This window comes from Anabrus simplex, chromosome 3 (assembly GCF_040414725.1).
Source record: "Anabrus simplex isolate iqAnaSimp1 chromosome 3, ASM4041472v1, whole genome shotgun sequence".
NCBI lineage: Eukaryota > Metazoa > Arthropoda > Insecta > Orthoptera > Tettigoniidae > Anabrus > Anabrus simplex.
The window spans coordinates 25,549,897-25,571,182 of record NC_090267.1 but is presented as its reverse complement, the minus strand read 5'-3'; the positions used below and the strand labels follow the sequence as shown (position 1 = coordinate 25,571,182).

Sequence of the window (21,286 nt, the reverse complement as noted above, 5' to 3'; positions counted from 1 at the left end):
ATTCACGAGTTAATTCCACCTTAACGGAACAGAATAACAAACTTGCTGATCAAATTTCAAAAGTAAATGACAAAATTTCAGACAACAACGTACAGCTTAAGGTATGCTACGGACGTGAGTGACATCATCCCTGGAAGTAAAACAGATAAGGAACACCTGCTACATTGCAATAAACTTCATGTGACAGCCAGAACTTCAGGAAATCTCACTCAACTATACTGGAACGCAAGAAAGCTGATGGATTGGAATCCGGGCTAGCCGTAAGATACAACAACGACATTTTTACAAACAAAAAAATAGACCGGTTTTTGCGACTATAGCCTATAACGACTGTTAACTGCTGGTTGAGTTTCAACTGTATAAATAAATGATAAAAATAAATAGAAAGGAAGAAAATAAATTTAGAAGAAGCAGAGGCAAGAAACTTGTACAAAAATAACTTTAAAAAAGAATGGTGGTCACACAAAAGATTTTTATGCTCCACCATTCAAAACTCTGAAAAGTGGTGGCAAAAGGGGCTCCGGTTAAGACTCAGCAGGTCGTTATGCTACTTAGGTTCCAGAATGGGTTTAAAAAAAAAGTAAATAAATGCAATGTAAATTTTAATCTTATACCAGTTGTATAGTATCATTTGAAGTAATTCCACATACTGTATATCAGTTGACTATATTTGTAACTAGTACAGGAGATATTATAAGTAGAATTTTGTAAACAATATAAATTTATTAAGGATGAGCTGTGTGTTTAATAGAAAAAATTGTTAGCGTAAATTGTATAATATTGTATCATAGGAAAATTTTCTTCTCTTGTTAATTTAATATTTAGTGCTTGACAAGAATGTGTTTTAGTGTACCATTTGCCACCGAGGTAGACACCTCATTTGCAAATAAAGAGATTTTGATTTGATTTTGAACCATAAGATAACAACTGTGGAATAAAAAACAATCATCAAATTTAACCCTCAGTGACATAAAATCTAGTCGATCAGGAGACACGAAGAGACAACAGCAATAATTAGCAAACCTGTTAATATTACATGTAACCATCTCTTCCAATCAGCTTAGAAGCAGGAAATCTGTTAGTGCAGAAGAAGAAAAGATAGACTGATAGATTGTGTATGGGTGGAAAGGACAGATGAGTTTAGTGATTTTGTGATATACAGTACTTTCAGGGGAACAGAACCCAACTAGTCACTACCAGTAATTTTGTCACAAACAGCAACCCAACTATCCGTATAAGAAATGTTGTGGCTGCTGCGCAACCTAACTGAATTCTAACCTAACCCTGCCATTAGCAGTGCTTTCCGGTAAACCAGAACCTAACCAGTCACAAATAATAACCAACGGGGGTTATTAGGAAGACTTACAGACCCCCTTGAGACGTTATGTTTAACAGTAATGTTAATCCACACTGTACTCACTGCATTATGGATTTGTTATACTGGCAGCAATGTAAACCATTTGGGCATTGTATGAAATCAATGTTTTACAAGGACGCCTACCCTTCTGACGCTCTTCCCAAAAATTTAACACTGAAATGCTTACCTCTCCTTTAGGTCCCTTTCGAGTAATTGTAGAGTCCAAAGTCTTGAATACAGTGTTCTTCAGTTTTTGTGTAGCTTGCACAGAACGAGTCACTGCCAACTCTGCTCCTTTAATATCTGTTATCTTCAATTGCACTCTACCACGAACCTAAAGGAAATAACTCCTCATAAATGTTCCTTACGTAAACAGCACTGATAAGAGAGTACAACAAAAAAGAAGAAAAAACTAAAAACAATGGGAGAAAGGGGCAGGTTGAGCATAATCCTGAGTATATACTGTAGAAGCATTGCGAATTTACTAACAGGTGCTCTTAAAAGCTTTTACAGTACATATATTAAATAACATAAGAGGAGTAAGATGAGCAAAAATACTGCATTCGTGTTCAAAAATCAGGGATATAGAATGAAATCTCCATACAGTTACTGAGACAATGGTAATCCCCTCCATAATGATAAAATATTCAGCCCTTGATATTAATTCCATGAATTCAATGTAAAATCCCTCTTGATTTAATAACACACACTGTAATGATAAATCCGTCGACTATGATTGGTTTATCAGACCGACGAGCTCTCCTCTCGGTACTACAATATTATGAAGCATGAATATATCAGGAAAGCATGTTGCAGTCATTTGAAGAGCAAACTCGACCACTTCTATCTTGTCTTTACTGTGAACACAGCCAGCCATCTCACTATCTTACCTGTGCGCTTGTTGAGCAATGTTTGAGTGTTGAGAAAAGAGTTAATGCAACCATACCAAATTCGAAGGAAAATCTGGTCTGCATGCCGGAATGATTTAAACTGCTGTTTGAAATGAATACAGACTTACAATCTTACAGAATAATGACCTAATCCTTTTATGGTAATTTGCAACGATGGATGAGCCTTGTCGTCTTGCTACTAAAAATACCACTGGTCCACAGTCCTTGCAGGATCAAACTAATTTACTGCAGATAAATTGATATTATATGTCATCTTCTTCTTTTCCTACTGCTTTTCCCACATCTGTGGGATTGTGGGTGCGAACGGTATCGCACATGTGGATTTGGCCCTGTTTCCTGACACCAACCGTATACAGAGGGATGTAATGACTATTGCGTGTTATTGTGGTGGTTGGTAGTATGACGTGTCGTCTGAATATGAAGAGGAGAGTGTTGGGACATACACAAACACCCAGTCCCCAAGCCAGAAGAATTAATCAGAAGCGATTAAAATCCCTGACCCGGCCGTAAATCAAACCCATGACCCTCTGAACCGAAGGCCAGTACACTAAACATTCAGCCAATGAGTCGGACATTAATATTACAGGTCATCAGATCACACAAAATATTTGTTTCTAATGACGATCTGAATCTTTATTGTGTAAGATTCATCTGACTGAATCCTTGCACACATGATGCTGTAGAGACTGGAAGAACACAAAATAGATACTAGCTTTCCCTGAAAAGATAATATGTCAATGCCTGCCAACTCCAACAGTTCGAACAATTTAATTTCTTCAAAGAACTCTGATCACATACCACTCATTTTGTGTGCACTGTACATCACTCCCACAGTTTTTACTTTTTGCAAGTTGATCCCTGAAATGTTCTGTTATGTCATCAACACCATAAATTTCCAGATCAGTTCCGGATAAGGTTATGCATTTCTCTACAGTTGCATGAACCAAAAACCTTTCATTCAATTATCTGACACTATGACTAATCCGTTTTTCTTTCTGAAAATCGACAGCAGAACTAGCAGCTGGTCCAACTCCTTTCATTTGTATGTCATGGAAAATGCCACTAACTCAAGTCATGCTACTCCACACATAGTTCAATGTTGCTGCTCCCTCGGTAATAGGATAGAGAAATTCTTCAGGATTTCTAAGAAATCCAGAAAAGAAGTGCAGGATGTGAACAAATTTAAAATCAGTGAGTGTTCTCAGTAGAACTTCTGCCACTGCAGCTACTTTATCTTTACTTGCAATTACATTTTCCAAGTGCACAATGACACATTTTCAATCAGTCACTAGAGCTGATACACAACCCACCTTGTGGCCACCTTTCTCAGACTGTGCAAAAACTGAAATTTCCAAACTCTTGTCTCAGTTCTTGTAGCCTCTTGGGAGACTGCTGGTAGAATTTGTAGAGTGACTTCAGTAATGAATCAAATCACTGATCTCTATACCTGGATGGCTGGTAGCTTGGTTAGCAGTAAGCCGAATAGAAGATGACTGGCGCAGTAAGATGGCAGTGAGCGCACGGTGCAGTAGACCACGAGGAGCGCGCTTGCTTTGTTTATGCTTAGTTCAGTGACGCCAGGCCTCTTGATTGTAGTTCCACGAGTGTTCTGTGCTTTGTTATTGCAAAGTAAATAGTAGTGTATTTTACGAATTTAGGTTCGTTGCCTTGTAGTATACTTGTGGATTACAAGATTCAATTTAAATATGTATGTGTTTATCTGAGCCCGCCTCTGTGGTGTAGTGGTTAGCGTGATTAGCTGCCACCCCCGGAGGCCCGGGTTCGATTCCCGGCTCTGCCACGAAATTTCAAAAGTGGCATGAGGGCTGGAACGGGGTCCACTCAGCCTCGGGAGGTCAACTGAGTAGAGGTGGGTTCGATTCCCATCTCAGCCATCCTGGAAGTGGTTTTCCGTGGTTTCCCACTTCTCCTCCAGGCGAATGCCGGGATGGTACCTAACATAAGGCCATGGCCGCTTCCTTCCCTCTTCCTTGCCTATCCCTTCCAATCTTCCCATCCCTTCACAAGGCCCCTGTTCAGCATAGCAGGTGAGGCCGCCTGGTCGAGGTACTGGTCATTCTCCCCAGTTGTATCCCCGATCAAGAGTCTGAAGCTCCAGGACACTGCCCTTGAGGCGGCAGAGGTGGGATCCCTCGCTGTGTCCGAGGGGAAAAGCCGACAGATGATGATGTGTTTATCTGAAATATGAATGAAGAAACATTCTACGGGGTATTAACATACCGCAGTGTTCAGCTTATGGATGTACAAACAGAACCGATCAGTAGAAGGAGAAATCATTTCATCGGGGAGTTTTATACTGTACATAAGAATCTTCCTAGCGTAGTGTTTTGAGTTTTAGGTTTATTGTATCTTATTTCGCATATTCCGGGAGCAAAATGGCAATTAATTTTTGTAGGTTTCCTTTCTCGAGACGCGAACATCTACATCGATTAGGAGTATCAGGCGGGAGAATTGGGAGCCTTCTAAAACAGCTGTTCTCTGCTTGGATCACTTAGAGGAAGACTGTTTTGATAGAAATGGACAAACTGTACACCTTAGAAGTGATGTACCGCCAACTGTTTTCAATCTTACTGAACATTAACTGCAAGTAAAAATTTACTTATATTTTTTTTTTATTTCTCGTAATTAAACTGACGGTTTCGATGAAATAATTGACGTGACCTTATAACAATCTTAGAAAATGAAGTCTGGGGGAATTCTAGACCTTATTTACATCAGTAATAATTATGGGTGGGAGAAGGGAAAGTGTGGTGGGTGTTTGGGGCTATCCCATTATACAATTCGTGGTATTTGGGACTCTTAACTGGTGTTGCTTATATCTGATGATGACTATCAATATCGCTTTGCTAGCTGAATTTAATTAAAGAGGTCTGTAATAGTAAATTAAGCTGCAGGTAATGTGATATATTGACAAGTTTTGAATATTTGCTGGTTTTATAAATGTGTACATTTGCTTCAATGATATTTTAATTTGATAATATGCGCGTTATTTCATGGAAACAGGAAACATAAATTCATTATCAAGCACCGATTACGAATGTCGAATCTAGGCCTGTATAGTGAGCTACGTTTATAGGTACATCATTTTAAGAATGCATAATTTCATGGCATACATGTATACAATTTACAGCAATGTTTCCAGAAACTGGTTTTCACTTGTATTGTGTTACCGATCGCTAATTGCATGTATTCAGCACCTAAGTTAATATTTGTCGGCCGTTATTATACACTCATGTTTATTGCTATCCCGGAGATTTAGTGACCTCGGAATGACGTGTCAGTGATCCCTATGTTCTTATCCTTTGAGTGAACATGTTTCTATATTTTTAATTATTCCAATGCGCCATTAATTGCGACTTAAAATTGACTATATTATCATTGCTTCCCCATAAGGAGAGCTCTAGGTTGGGTACGCCAACATGGCGAACCGCGCGCTCAACTTGGCGTACTTTCTCCTGCAGCGGAGACCTGCCATCAGCGATCCATGTATAGAGATCAGTGAATCAAATTCATCAACATAATTCTTTTTTTTTTTTTTTACATGACTTAACACACTTAACTGAAGCATACGTGTTATGCGGTGCACAGCAACATTGTATTTGGCCTTTCGTCTAAAAGTTATTAATTTAATCCATTGTGTGCCTCATGCAGAAAAGAACCACCATCTGTTCCAATGCCAACTACCTTTGAACTAGACAACCACTCTGAAATCTGAAGTTCTAATTAACCAAGACCGGGCGCGCTGGTTGTTTTTGTCAACCAGCGCGCTATTTTACGCCGTAATTCCTAGAACTGTCAGTCTTTCACCACCTCGCAACTAATACCTTTGCTCTCACTCTTGACCCTCAGCTCAGTCGAGTTTCGAAATCAGTGGAAGCGATACATGTGTAATTATTTCGAGTGAACTCTTGGAATCCGATGCTGGTTGACAAAGTCAACCACGCGCCTGGTCATGTAAGTAAAATTTATTTCTTATAATTTCATTTCCTTTGTACTTTTCGGGTAATTAGGTAAAGTCAGGCGTATTTACATGTAGTATATTTCTATTTTAGGTCTCGTTCTGTCAATGATGAAGACATACCCAATATTTTTAACCAGTTATCCGATGAAATAGAGGACAATGCCACGGATTCTTCGGATGGAGAGGAGGAAATTATAAACGTATCGGATCAGGATCATAACAGTGATACGGAGCAGGAGGCCGATTCCGACCGTGATATCTATGAAGACGATAACGAAAAAGAATTTATCTTCGAGGGAGAGATGGAGGAACAATGTGGTCCACAAAGGACTTTTCAAAACTTACTTTGAAGGCAAAAGCACGGAATATTGTAAAAATACTGCCAGGACTGAAAGGGGAGGCGAGGAAGATATCAACAGAAATTGACTGTTTCATGCAGTTGATAAACTGCTGAGATGGTCGATGAACTATTATACTGGACTAATTTGTACATTTCTAGGAAGCGGGAGGAAGTGAATTACAGCCGTGAGCGCAATACTAAATTTGCAAACCCCAGTGAAATTATAGCATTGCTTGGGGGATGTGGCGTGAAAGATTTCTTGGCCATGACAACAAAGTTTATTTTTCAGCCAGTCATTTTTTTTTTTTGCTATTATATCTGATCATTTCATTATATATATTATTATTTTAATTTAATTATGTATCTACCGCTTAACTCATTTTAAATACGTGCAGCATTCATGTCCCTATCAGAATTAGTTCACGTGTTCATGATTATCCATTTTAAGTACATTCATATTAATCTCTAACGCACGTATTTAATTTTATTTCAAGAATAACATTGAAACAAAAGATAAAACGCTGTTAAATGAAATTTCTAAGCGATGGGAAGCCTGTAAATGACTGAAAACGTAAGTGGTTGACAAAGTCAACCGCGCACCCGGTAGTGTCACAGAAATTGGCACGCCCGGTTTAGGGTTAAAGTTCCTTTTCAAGTATTTCCATGCACCCAGCGGTACTTTCAAAAGGTGTGAGTGATCGGAAAACTTCTCTGATTTTGAAGTTCCCTACGAATCTTACATAGAAAAATAGCTCTTCCACCGATCCACTGTCCGCTCATCCATCCAGCAGTAAACTAACACAACTTGCATCTTTGAGCTCAGAAATTCACTTCTTAGCACTTTAGCTATTTGAATAATACATTCCTCGTATTCCTCTCTCAGCCCTGCTCTCATTTTCTTACTCTATTCTATAATCCAGGAAAATCTGTGAATGGCTTATTATTCTTTGCAATATAATATGCGATACTGAAAAGCTTCTTTAAACTGTCAAACCCATTAGAATCCATTTCCTTTACACACATAGCCAGGGCTGTTGTTTCTGGAAACCATGTTTTATTACAAGCTGCCACACACTTTCTGTGTTGTAAAGATCTGTTATGTTTCTTAAATGTTTCCAGTTTAAATGGCCCTGAAAAACTGTTATTATTTTCGCAGACTGATCTGAAGAATTTGGGAAAAAACCCATAAGATTTACATTGAACCATACCTGTAGTTTCATCAAACGCTAACCAAGGCAGTGGTCCTCTCAGTTTTAATTACTGCGTTGATGGGGTGAAAGTTCCTTTTGGGGATCATTGTAAGTATCTAGGTGTTAATATAAGGAAAGATCTTCATTGGGGTAATCACATAAATATGATTGTTAATAAAGGGCACAGATCTTTGCACATGATCATGAGAGTATTTAGGGGTTGTAGTAAGGATATAAAGGAGGGGGCATATAAGTCTATGGTAAGACCGCAACTAGAATGGTTCCAGTGTATGGGACCCTCACCAGGATTACTTGATTCAAGAACTGGAAAAAAATCCACAGAAAATCAGCTCAATTTGTTCTGGGTGATTTCCGGAGAAAAAAAAAAAGTAGCGTTACAAAAATGTTGCAAAGTTTGGGCTGGGAAGACTTGGGAGAAAGGAGACGAGCTGTTCGACTAAGTGGTATGTGATATAGATGTTGATTCCCATAGGGAATCTGAAACATTTGACCCAAATGAGTAAATTTATATAACACCAATATAAATGATCCATTACTGGACAATATAAATTTTCCAGCTAACTCATTCCTGGTTGCCATGGCCTCCACGGTATGCACTAGTCATGCGTCTTGGTAGGTGTGCTAGGTACCAACTGATGAGCTCAACCTAGCACACGGGAGGCGAAACAATGGCAACCAGGAATGAGTTAGCTGGAAAATTTATAATGTCCAATAACAGACCATTTATATTGGTATCGTAACTGGTATCTTCCGAGATGTCAGCGGCGAGATGGCGTGGGAGGACATCAGTAGACAAATAAGTTTGAGTGGTGTCTTTAAAAGTAGATCAGTAGTGAGTGATTGATTGATTGAGTGGAATGGTTTTGTTGTCAGATCATTATGCATAAAACTAACAAAGTTCTATTAGGTTGTCTCATGGTGAAATCACCGAGGTGGTGGTAATTATTGTTTTAAGAGGAAGTACCATTGGACAATCATCCTCTAAATAACATTAATCAGAGAGGAAAAATTGGAAGGGATCCGACATTTCGAAAAATGAAGGTATCAGCCAAAGAAAGACACCAAGGGCGTTAAAATGAAAGACTGTCTGGGCCTAGAGTGCTCTAATACCATCGGGGTCAGAAAAGAACAAAAGTTAACCAAGGGAGGTTGGATATGACAGATGAAAGTGAGGAGCCTGGCACAAGTAAATGGAAGCAATGCCTGAAATCACATAAGAGCCCTTTAGTCGCCAATCTATGCTCCCAAGTTGAGAGCCACTGGGGCTTGAAATCACCGAGTTCTACAGGAAAAATAAACTGTAATTTAATAATAATATTAGTGTATTGGTTTTACATCTCACTAACTACTTTTATGGTGTTTGGATACGCCCAGATATTGGAATTTTGTCCCATAGGAACTTTTTACGTGCTGGTAAATTTATTGATATGAGGCTGATGTATTTGAGCGCCTTCAATTTTTTTGCTAGTTGCTTTACATCGCGCCGACACAGTTAGGTCTTATGGCGACGATAGGAGAGGAAAGGCCTAGGAATGGGAAGGAAGCGGCCGTGGCCTTAATTAAGGTACAGCCCGAGCATTTCCCTGCTGTGAAAATGAGAAACCATGGAAAACCATCTTCAGGGCAGCCGACAGTGGGGTTCGAACCCACTATGAAATGACGCTGAAGCCGACACATCACCCAGCCCCTGTGCCAGGGGAATTAACCAATTATGGTTAAAATTCCCGACTTTGCCAGGAATCAAACCCGGAACCCCTGTGACCAAAGGCTAGCATGCTAACCATTTATCCAAGGAGCCGGACAATTTCATAATAATTGTCTTAGACAAATATTGAATACATGGTTAGAATAACTGTACTGTAAAGCACAAGATTTTTAGTAGAATTAGTGTATTACTACTAAGTTATTAATCAGTAAATGAACATTTAAAATTATCATCACTAGGTCATTTTCATTTCTACTAAAATAATGTGAAAAATATAAAACTAAACATACCGTAGTTAACACTGCAATACACCACCATAGTCATCCTCAAGTTATCAAAAGTGAATGAACGGCGGTTGTCGGCTAATACTGTGTTATACCCTGAGAAACTTCTTTCTTCTACTGATGTAACAGGAGCATATTTGAAAAATACTATGTCACTGGCTGTTAAATCCTCTTCAAATATGTTAATTCTGAAGTCTTCACCTGACAGAATACTAGCTATTTGACACTGTCTTATACCCAATATTTTTATCCAATACAAATGTTATTTTCTGTCTAACTGTATCCCCAATTTCACCTTGAACATTTTCCATGCAATCTTCAGCATTCCTGACAATCTATTGACTTCCAATACCATGCCACTTTCTTCTTCTTCTTCTTGACAGGTTATGGTTTCTGGCAAAAATGAAAAATTTGATTTTATGCAAGCCAATTTACCTTCCATTTGAGAATCAGAAAACAGGTCCTGTGCACTCCCAATTGCCTTAGCATCTGACCTATCAAAGCCACTCACATGGCCTAGCAGTGAAGATTGTGCAACCTGGGAAACAGTGACTATATCGGTATAGACGGTAAAAGTCAGTTAAAAGTGTTGCAATAAGTGGTTTAGAAACCCGGGGTATGGCCGGGAAGTGTATGCTGAAGATGGTAATTCATCATCAATGTGGATGAAGGTGCAAGATCGCTATTTGCAGATTGACAGCTCAGTAAACAATCCAAAAGCTCCTATTTCGAACGAGGTTGCGTTGAGCAAGAGATGCTTGAAGATGTTTCAGTGGAAGTGTTGTTTCCAACAGACTTTGACAGACACTACACCTCATGGAGCGACCCTATATATACATGTGGCGCATGCGATGGAGGTATTATGAGAGTGCTGGAGGAGGCATAAATATATACATATACATACATACGTATGCAATGAGATGTTTACTATTACTGCTGATGACCATTGCGATTGCTGTTGATGACGATTACCATTATGAAGTCTTTGCTGTACAAGTTCTTTACGGGTGCATTACTGTACCATTACGGAGTCATGACGAGTGCATTACTCGCTAATTCACGCTCCGGGTGAACAGTTGGTGAAAAACGCTACATAGTGTTCTTTTGTAAGACTCTGGATTATTCCTCTACGAGGAAATGCACACACTGTGGGTAGTGTTTTATAGGTAATCTGGAGATAATATGTTGTTGGGCACAGAACTGCCTACTGCTAGAAGAAATTGCTGGCCAAGTGTCAGTGCTTGGTTGGTTTATTTATTTGGCATTTGTCTTATATTTAGTCCACAGTTTTTTTTTTTTTTTTACATGGTGAAGTTGTTTGATTAACAGTGTATAGTGAAGTGATGGGTTTATTTCACATGCAGTTATAACCCGGGATGAACAGATTTCATGATGATGATGCTATTGTGCTTATGTATATAAGGTTAAGAATCAAATCAATCAAGGAAATTCTAAAAAGAGATAGTCATCTTATTTGTAGGATATACAGTAATCAATCTAAAGCGTGGCCTTCAGAACTATCTACAGTTGTGGTGTATATCTTGTAGATGTTTGTGGATGTTTATATTGGTCTCATCACATGATGATAATTGTTTGTTTTAATTTTAATTTTGTTTCAGGAGTATATTCATGTAGTGAAACTTGTGGTAAATCTTTTGGTGGAGTAAGGAAAAACCTGGCATGCTACCCAAATTTAATTTCAGGGGTAAATAGTAACAGGTAAGGTAATGAAGCAAGTTTGGAGTCTCATCGGCCTGATGACCGTCGCCTTCGGAGAGGGAGTTCCTTCATGCTCTACAGAGTTAATTATTCCTGTAAATCTTTTGCAAGCGGCACCCAATTTTGTTATTTATACTTAATTCAAGTTAACAAATTTTCCTTTTAGTTCAAATTTTCACTGAAACATTACAAGCTCTTCCACAATTCGATAAAAAGCATGAGCCAGAAAAATAACATACAGCACCTTACTGTAAAATGATTGGATTAGATTTTGCTGCTTTTACCATGCAAGGTTCTGCATCTGTTAGGAAGAGTAGCACGTGCACATGTTGTATTCGGCTAGGCCATATTAAACACATGGATTTATCGAAGAGTTTGCATATCTCGCTGTGGTTAACTGCTTCCAAAACCTCGAGTCAGAGGGAAAGTCTGCCCAGGGCTGTTAATTCCTAGGGTCCCTATACTGTAACTACATTACCTACATAACGTCCCTCTGCATCTGTAGTCTCGTCAATAGATACGTAATTTTATTTTCCTCTTAACAAATTCACGTATTCGGTTGAATGTGCCTTCGTAACATTCTGATAGGTAGTTTTTATGCAATACTGACAAGTAAAGGGGGTCTGGGGGCGTAAGCCCTCATGTTAGAGCCGCGAAGCAGCCTTACGTCTTTAGTTTCCCCTGTGCAAACACCAATGGTCTGTGCTGGTTAGGGTAGGGGTGGACAAGAACGTTGTTCTGGATATGTTACGGCAGGGGTAGACAAGACCATTGGTCTGGATATGTTAGGGTAGGGGTGGACAAGATCAGCGAGTGAGTGGGAAGGAACAAGAAAGAAATAGTAGGACCCGGGGTAATGGTAGAGATTGATGAGGATAAATTTGGGAAAAGGAAATGTCGTAGAGAAAGATCTGTTGAAGGGCAGTGGTTATTTAAAGGCGTGGAGGCAGAGACAACTGTAAAAACTTTTTTGTTGCTCCAGTGGGGAAAAAGGACAAAGACACTATTAGCTATTATAAAGGAGTGGATACTGCCTGGTACAACAACAATATCGGACTGTTGGAAGGCGCGTAATTGTTTAGAGGATGAAGGATTCGTGCAACTGCGCGTAAACCATTCTCTTGAGTTTGTTGACACGAAGAAGTGGTCACATGCATAAGGGGAATAGGAGGACGATGCCCAACAATCGCCATGCTGTGCGTACACAAAAATTGAAAATAGTGGAGATATCAGAAGTACAGCAGCTCTTCAGATACAGGGTTAGCGAGGAGGAAACACCACTTCGTGGGATATCTTGCCGAATCCCTGTTCAAGAGCTCTTTCCCCCTACAGCAAAGGGTGCACCGATTCCATATCGCTGCTGCTGCTCTGTGTTCACCTCTACGTTAAGGTATATTTCATATAAAAGTATTCCTATCCTGTATTGTTTAGTTTGTATGCTGTGTTTTTATGTGCTTTTATTCTGCGCAGGTTGGTAATACAATCTGGTCATTACGATTGACGACAATGACACCACATGCAACTTTATGTGGGCCAACAGGAATGCAAGTTCGTACTTCAGCAGTACAAAATGGTGACTGTTGCTTTCTACAGTAGAAGTCTGTTATAGCGAGAATTCATAACAGCGAAAAATATACTCGCTATAACGGATTGTCGTTATATCAGACTTTAAAAGTCGGGAAAAACACATGCACATTAAAATCAGTATGAAACAGCATTCAGTTTGTTCAAAACTTGCGTTTCACGGATGATATCCACACTATGGCTTGCTTGTTATATTTCAAAATCTGATACTACGTTAAAGTGCATGTTTAATTTCATTGTAAAAAATTATAGTATCTCTCCCGATGCCTCTGTGGCAAATGTTCCAGTTTTCTTCTTCAAACAGTCACCTAACCTAATTTCTTACAAGTTGTTATACGTCACAGTGACACAGATAGGTCTTATGGCGACGATAGGGCAGGAAAGAGTTAGGAGTGAGAAAGAATCGATCGTGACCCCTTAATAAGGTACAGCCCCAGCATTTGCCTGGTGTGAAAATGGGAAACCACGGAAAACCATCTTCAGCACGGGTGTCAGTGGGGTTCAAACCCACTATCTCCCGAATACTGGCCGCACTTAAGCGACTGCAGCTATCGAGATCGGTAACCATACACGTATCATGAAAACGTATTTTAAGCGGACATACAGTTATGATAATCTCTAGATGTTGATTCCCGTAGGGAACCTGAAATATATGTTCCGAATGAGTTAGCTCAGGAACGAGTTAGCTGGAAAATTTATAATGTCCAATAATAGACCATTTATATTGGTATATAAATTTACTAATTCGGAACAAATATTTCAGGTTCCCTATGGAAATCAACATTTATATCATGATGGCCAAGCAGGCATCAATTTTTTGGTCAAAAGACAAAGTCTCTCATAGTGCATTGGCACTGCCGGTGGTTCCAAGTAGCCTACGCGGTGGCCTCCACGGTATGCACTAGCCAGCGTCTTGGTGGATGTGCTAGGTACCAAGTGATGAGCCCAACCTAACACACGGGGGCGAAACGCTGGCATCCAGGAATGAGTTAGCTGGAAAATTTATAATGTCCAATAACGGGCCATTTATATTGGTATGATAATCTCCTCACTACAAATTTACATGTGAACAGCCTTTCCGAAATTGAACCAGATGTGAAAAAATATAAAACTAACCTCTGAAATCAATGATGCCCTCTGCCATATCTTGAGGTTTATCTCATTTCTTCCTTAATTGCAGTATTTAGCATTACAATTAAGTGATCGTTTACTTCAGCTTTTATTTTTAAGAGTTAACAACTGCTATCGGACACGTTATTTACGCATTTATTATGACCACATTTTCTCCTCTTTCATTTCAATCTTTCCTTATGGAAAGATCACCTTCAAATGTCGTCGAGAGAGCTCGCTAGTGGGCATAGCGAGGAAACGATACCGAAGATGATCGATCGCGTTCAATATAATCGCTGGATGCATAAATGTTGGTAACGGAAAAGACTGCGCAACGCTTAATCGTTCATAATAACGGATGCGTCAGTGATGGGGCTTATGCTGTAACCAAAGGATAATACACAGTTTAATATAGGAATTTTGAAGGGACAGACAAAAATTGTTATAAAGGAGTTGTCGTTGTATGCCGTACTCGTTATAGTGGACTTCTACTGTATTTAGTTATAAAAGTAAATGTACTTCTGGGGGCGGGATGGTGAGTTCCAGGACATCACAATGAGCACATCTCTCTTCATTTCCAAATAAGATTTCCATAAGTTGTAATTCTTATTAATGTCATTAAGGTTAGAAGTCATGGGCTTAAATTTGATCGCATTTTGCCCCTTAAGATCAAACTGAACAGAACAGAAATGAAGTTAATGTCAAACTCTACCCCCTACAGAAATCCCAAAGGTCTCCATGGCCAAAAGTTTGCCCCTCCATCTAATTTTTTTTTAGATGCCATATTTTGTTATCTAGGAGTCCATTAAAGACAAAAGTGTTTTTTAAAAGGTCTAAATTTGATCTTCACAGGTTAGGAAAGAGGTCTTAAATAGTAACCTACTGAAATGAAATAGGCCTACATGCTCTGAACATCAGGATACATCATTATAGGCCTAATGTGCAACACATATCTAACTGGTCGGTTCAGCGTGTGTTCAAACTGTGCACCACCGTGCATCATACATAATGGTGAAAAGTTATTTATCAATCAGAACGTTGCATCATGGAAGTATAAAGAAGGAACATACGGCATACAACGACGACTCCTTTATAACAATTTTTGTCTGTCCCTTCAAAATTCCTATATTAAACTGTGTATTATCCTTTGGTTACAGCATAAGCCCCATCACTGACGCATCCGTTATTATGAACGATTAAGCGTTGCGCAGTCTTTTCCGTTACCAACATTTATGCATCCAGCGATTATATTGAACGCGATCGATCATCTTCGGTATCGTTTCCTCGCTATGCCCACTCCAAATGTTCCAGTTTTTTTTTTACATACGAACTTCTTGACATTATTGTAAAGGAAAGTGTGAAGTATGCTGTTCAGAAGGGAAAGACAAACTTTCAGCTTTCCATTGAGGAACTCAAAGTGTGTTTTGGTATTTTAATTCTTAGTGGTTATATACCTGTACCTCGAAGGAGGATGTATTGGGATGAACGACCCGACACAAGAAATGAGGCTGTGATTAATTCTATGATGCAAAATCGTTTTGACGAGGTTATGCGTCATCTCCATTTGAATAACAATACGTCTCTAGACACGAGGGACAAAATATCAAAACACAGGCCATACCTAGATTCACTTCGAAACTCATTTCTAGAGTACATCATTTGGTGAAATCAATCTAGTTGTGATGAAGCCATGATTCCCTATTAAGGGCGCCACGGTTGGAAGCAGCATATAAAAGGCAAACCCATCCGCTTTGGGTATAAAGTTTGTTGCCTCAATCAACCCCTGAGATATCTGATTGATTCTGATATATACTGAGGAGCAAAAGGGCCTGAAAACTGTTACAAGGAAAAGTTCGGTTTAGGTGGTAGTGTACTTCTAAAATTCACCGAAAGTCTTTCAAGGGACATAGCCGGGAAAGTACTTCCACATCATATGTTTGCTGACAATTACTTCATCAGCCTAAAAGTAGTTGAAGAATTCACAAAACTTGGCATTGGTATCACAGGAACTATTAGAAGTAACAGAACTGACAAGTGTCCTCTAAATATATCTTTGTTATCAAGAAAAAAGAACGGGGAACGTTTGACATGAGATGTGACAGCAAGAAACTACTTGTGTGCAGATAGAATGACAATTCTGTTGTAACTCTGGTATAGAACTGTAATGGTGTTTATCCAGTAGGAACAGCAATCAGATATTCCTTCAGTGAAAAGAAGAAAATCTCGATTCCTCAGCCTTTACTAATAAAACCATACAACAAGAACATGGGTGGAACTGACAGAATGGACCAAAACATTAATGCTTACAGAGTAAACATACGCTCAAAGAAGTGGTGGTGGCCCATATTTATTTGGGGTACTGATGTGTCAATCCAGAATGCCTGGATTTTGCACAGGATTTCAACGAAATCTACTGGAGTTAGTTCTATGGATCTCCTAGAATTTCGACGTTGCATAGCATTAACATTACTACACATGCATAGAAGGCCCAGAGTGAGACATGGTCCAGTTGCTACTCCTACTGGTGCCAGAGTGTCAACTGAGCTTCGTTTCGATAACATCGGACACTTACTCAGTGCAAGAGAACGCGGTGTGCCTTTTGCAAGTCAACTACTAACAATCGATGTGTGAAATGCAGAGTAGCTCTTCACAATAAATGTTTCAGAGAATTTCACTTCCGGAAGGGACAGTAAAAAATGACACTTCCTTCCAGCAAATTTTTTGTATTGTTTGTATTTATTCGTTAATATACATGTTCATTGTTTGGGAAGAATCTTCACACATACATTTTTTTATCAATTACACCGAAAATGTCAGTTTTTCTAATAGCAGATTGCAGCTAAACGGTGAATTTCATATTCCATACATGGACTTCATTGAGGTTCTGGATCTGGCCAATGTTGCGTTTTTGCAACATGTAATTTTGCACACATAGAGCTTTATTACTGTGTAATTTTGAGTTATTTATGTTTATTCTTAACCAAGTAGTCAAATTTGTAAAAATTATCAAAATAGTAAATTAAAAAAGTTTTGGGCATAAATGGGTTAATTTGAAAAACTGGAATTTGATACATACTTTTACGAGATTCTCTAATAGTGTTTAGGTGTATGATATCTGGTGTCACACTTCCCGGGATGCAGAGGAAGTGGAGAAAATAGAGAATATTTTCAAACCAGTTCCTGAGACATGCTCTTCGTAAAATACAGGTACGGGATTTCGAAGATTGGGTCCTCAGTCCAATTCATTTCCAAATCTGGTTTCTTGGTTATTCCTGTCACAAACATCAAACCTAAGAATACCTTTAGCTCGGGAACCTCTACTGGTCTCCATGTCTGTACGTGAGAGTATTTAGTGAAAGGGTGAGGTGAAGCGCCAATCACCTGACTGACATATAGGTTAGTTTGTTCACAAATATATTCACAAGAATTATTGGAAAGAAACAAATTCACGAAGGACATACAATTGGTTTCATTATCCAGCATTATTTAGCCCTATATTAGCAGTAAATGGTGGTGAAGTCTGCCTATATAGAGGATCTGTACCAAGTACTGAACTTCCCCTCGCGTCACATTCTGTAGGTAGTTTTTCAAACTCGCTGTCACTGTCACTTTCTCTTTATACTGATATAAATTCATCACCTGAGTCTTCATTGAGCAACATGTCTAATATTTCTTAAGTTTTCAAACCTCCTTTGTAAGCCACAGCTCCTTGTTTATTTCACAACACACTTATCAATACTCCCAATGCGCACTTAGAACCTCAACCTTCATTCAAATAAAAAATAGCAGACACATGGCCTTCTCGTTTGCACGAAGGAGGGTGAAAAATATAGGCCTACTTCATTTATCTGCCATCTATAGTTTAGAAGCATAACTACAATGAAAGACATGATTGGAGCTCAGTTTAAATTTTGTTGGTCCCCTCCAAATGCTTCTCCGACGTAGGTCGGATACGGCCTCTTACAAGTGGTGTCCAATATCTGACTTAAGTCGGATACCGGAGTGAACGTGTTAAGGCAAACACCAACATTAACCCGGTGTGAAAACGGGAAACCACGGAAAAACATTTTCAGGGCTGCCAACGGCAGGATGTGAACCCAATATCTCTTGAATGCAAGTTCATAGCTGTGTGACCCTAACCACACAGCCAACTCGCTCAGTAGCTTAATTTTAAATACAGTACAATAATGTTCTGAAATTTAAAAAGTAGCATAAAGTGTCCCACTCCAAGCAGAATGGTACTGCAATATTCAGAATTTTAAGGATGTACAAAATAAAAAATAAACATTACCAAATGAAATCTATAATTAATATGTCTGCTCGCTCAGTCAATTCATACTCCCTACAACTGTAGTCAGAATAGCCTACGTACTGACTATTAGGTGAAATCTGAAAATGCATCCATCCATATTTCAGAAAAGAAAGAAATTAAAAAATTAAGTCTAGGACATATTCCATTATTCTTTCTTCTTAAAGGACTACAGTAACTCCTTTTGTTCTAAAAAATTAATAAGCAAGACTAAAACTCTTGGACCATACCTCAGGGAGACGTGCAATTTTTGGGTCATGAACAAATGACTGTCCTTGTTTGCAACCTGGTGGCATATCACCAGTAATAGCATATTTCAGGGCTTCTATTATTGTGGTCTTCCCACAACCATTCTGTCCTAGGATCAACGTAAGAGGAGAATAGAAGCGGATCATTTGTTCATCATCTTCCTCTGGACCAAAGCTACGAATGCCTTGAATTATCATCTTCTCAACTCGAGCCATGGTGATAACTGAAACATAGGACATTATGCACTTATAATGTATTTCTGCTTTATTTAATAAGCTGTTAGGTACAAACAATTCTTACAACATCAGTTACAATTTAACATCTTAACTAAAGAGAGAGTACAAAGTAAAAAAAAAAAAAAAAAAAAGAGAGAGAGAGCAAGTTAGGTAGCTGCTGGCATTGGGATCATAGCCTCAGAACTTCCTGTTTTATTTAGTCAACCGAAAATCAGGGACGTGGCTTGTACGGGATTCGAACCGCGGTCTCCTTGATGAAACGCCAGTGACGATGTCACAATAATCACGTCCCTAAAGCAAGTATTAATATTTAAACAAAAGATATGATGGTCTTCATACATTCTACTAAACCTACATTTCTAACAACAGCTATCAGCTTGGATTCGGGAAACTGTCACAGATCCATTGATGGCTGGGAGCTGCAGTGCACTAATTGATTTTACATCTACTTACATTTTCACACTACAGTCTTTATAGATTATTTTCAATGAAATTGCCAATGGCATCAAGGAACGATACCGATGAGAGCTTCACACTTCCATCTACAACAATTTGCACAACATGCTGCAAGTACAGTTAGAACACAACACACACGTGTACACAAAAGCACACAACGATGGTCGGCATAAATAAAATGACATTTCGCGCGCTAAATAATCAACCAACTTGAACAACATGCACCAACTTGTAGGACGAAAATCAGTGCCAGCAACATTACTTCAATAACCTCCTTTTCAAACAACACTATAATGTAAGTATACTGTATCTTGAATTTTCCCGCAACTTCCCCAGAACTAAAAGGTTTCTGAACCTGATAAACTGTGTAATTCAGTGGTTATGTGTGTTTAGTACAGTGACATAAAATAATAGAATTGACTGGCCACTGCTGACCACTGATTTGCTTTCTGCGGTACCAGAATGAATGACGGTACTATAAGCAAATACACTAAAAGAGAATATAGTACATGCTACTTTGCGAGATACTGTTTTCTATCTATACTAATATATAAAGAGGTAAAGTTTGTTTGTAGGTAATGGCTAATCTCAGGAACTACTGGACCGATTCTAAAAATTATTTCACTAATAGAAAGATACATTATCCCTGCATGCTATAGGCTATATTTTATTTTCAAAACAATTAGAGGGGGGGGGAGGAGATATAAAAATACTAGGTAAATATAGGCGAATTATCGAATTTGTCGTACAAGGACGACACAAAGCTCATTTTAAGCCCCTTGCCTCAAGTCAAGGAATAAAACCAAATACAGTATAGACAATACACGACACTTACGGATTTCGCCTTGCTAAAATGGAAGACAATTCGACGGTGGCGCTCCTAGTGACTTGACCTGAACAAATCGCGCTAAATTCAAACATCAATGGAAATGTATATACGGAAATGGATAAATAAATTACGTCTAGAAAGAAAGTGGTATTGAGATATTAAATTCGAAGTTGTTAAAGCAATTCTGGATAAATGAATGGAGAATTATTTAAAAGGTTATTATTCAAAGACTGAAATTAGACATATAAACAAGGTGTGAAATGGACTGCTGTGAAATGGCTTGATCTTTCATTTATGCATTACTTTTTTTAGCTTTAGCATACCTGCCTGAAATCTTACGGTTGGATTTGTCTTTTTTCCTCATTTAAAAACAATGTATCATCACATTAAGACATTTGTCAATAAAAATATCGGCACATTCCTTACACATATGATGCAATGAATTAACATTTAATAGCTGGACAATTTTCCTCTTAACATGAAGCCTACTAACAGAAAGAAAATCTATAAAAACCCCGGCTTTAATCTGAGAAGAGGGATAAAAGAAAGAAAAGTTTGAAAATGTTGTCGATGGTGATGCTCTGAGGAATATTTACGTACAATTAGAGTAAAAATGTAACGTACCCTTGGCTGTATAGTCGAGGATTTTTAAAGTCGCTGGCCTGGAAATGATCTGAACAGATCTTATAATTCTTATAAAAGCGTAACGTCCCTTCTTCCTTGTACACTTTATCCAAATCGCTTCTGTGACATTTCACAACCCACAGATCACACCTACAACAACACATCAGTATTAAAAGTTAACTGCTGCACTATACAATAAAATATGCGTATTATATTTTAAGCCCGTTAAAACATGGGTCGAGCAGGTCAGAAGATTATGAAGTACTATAAAAATCTCTGTCACTGGAAGAATATATATGCAAACACAATATTACTTACATGTTCTTGTCACGAGGGAACCTGAAGAACGAGCGCGCATTTTTCTCTACTACGTAATTACT

The 21,286-nt window shown here is 38.6% G+C and overlaps 1 protein-coding gene across 1 annotated transcript in view; it reads right to left on the bottom strand.

The window, feature by feature from the left end:
* Positions 1-19,572, bottom strand: part of rad50 (DNA repair protein rad50) — a 266,867-nt gene extending 247,295 nt beyond the window's left edge. The window contains exons 1-3 of the mRNA XM_067142492.2: positions 19,451-19,572; positions 18,743-18,984; positions 1,545-1,691 (exon numbers count right to left, since the gene is read on the bottom strand). Coding sequence (XP_066998593.2) covers positions 1,545-1,691; positions 18,743-18,976 — 381 coding nt within the window. The 5' untranslated portion in view covers positions 18,977-18,984; positions 19,451-19,572. The remainder of the gene's footprint in view (positions 1-1,544; positions 1,692-18,742; positions 18,985-19,450) is intronic.
* Positions 19,573-21,286: the final 1,714 nt, after the last annotated feature.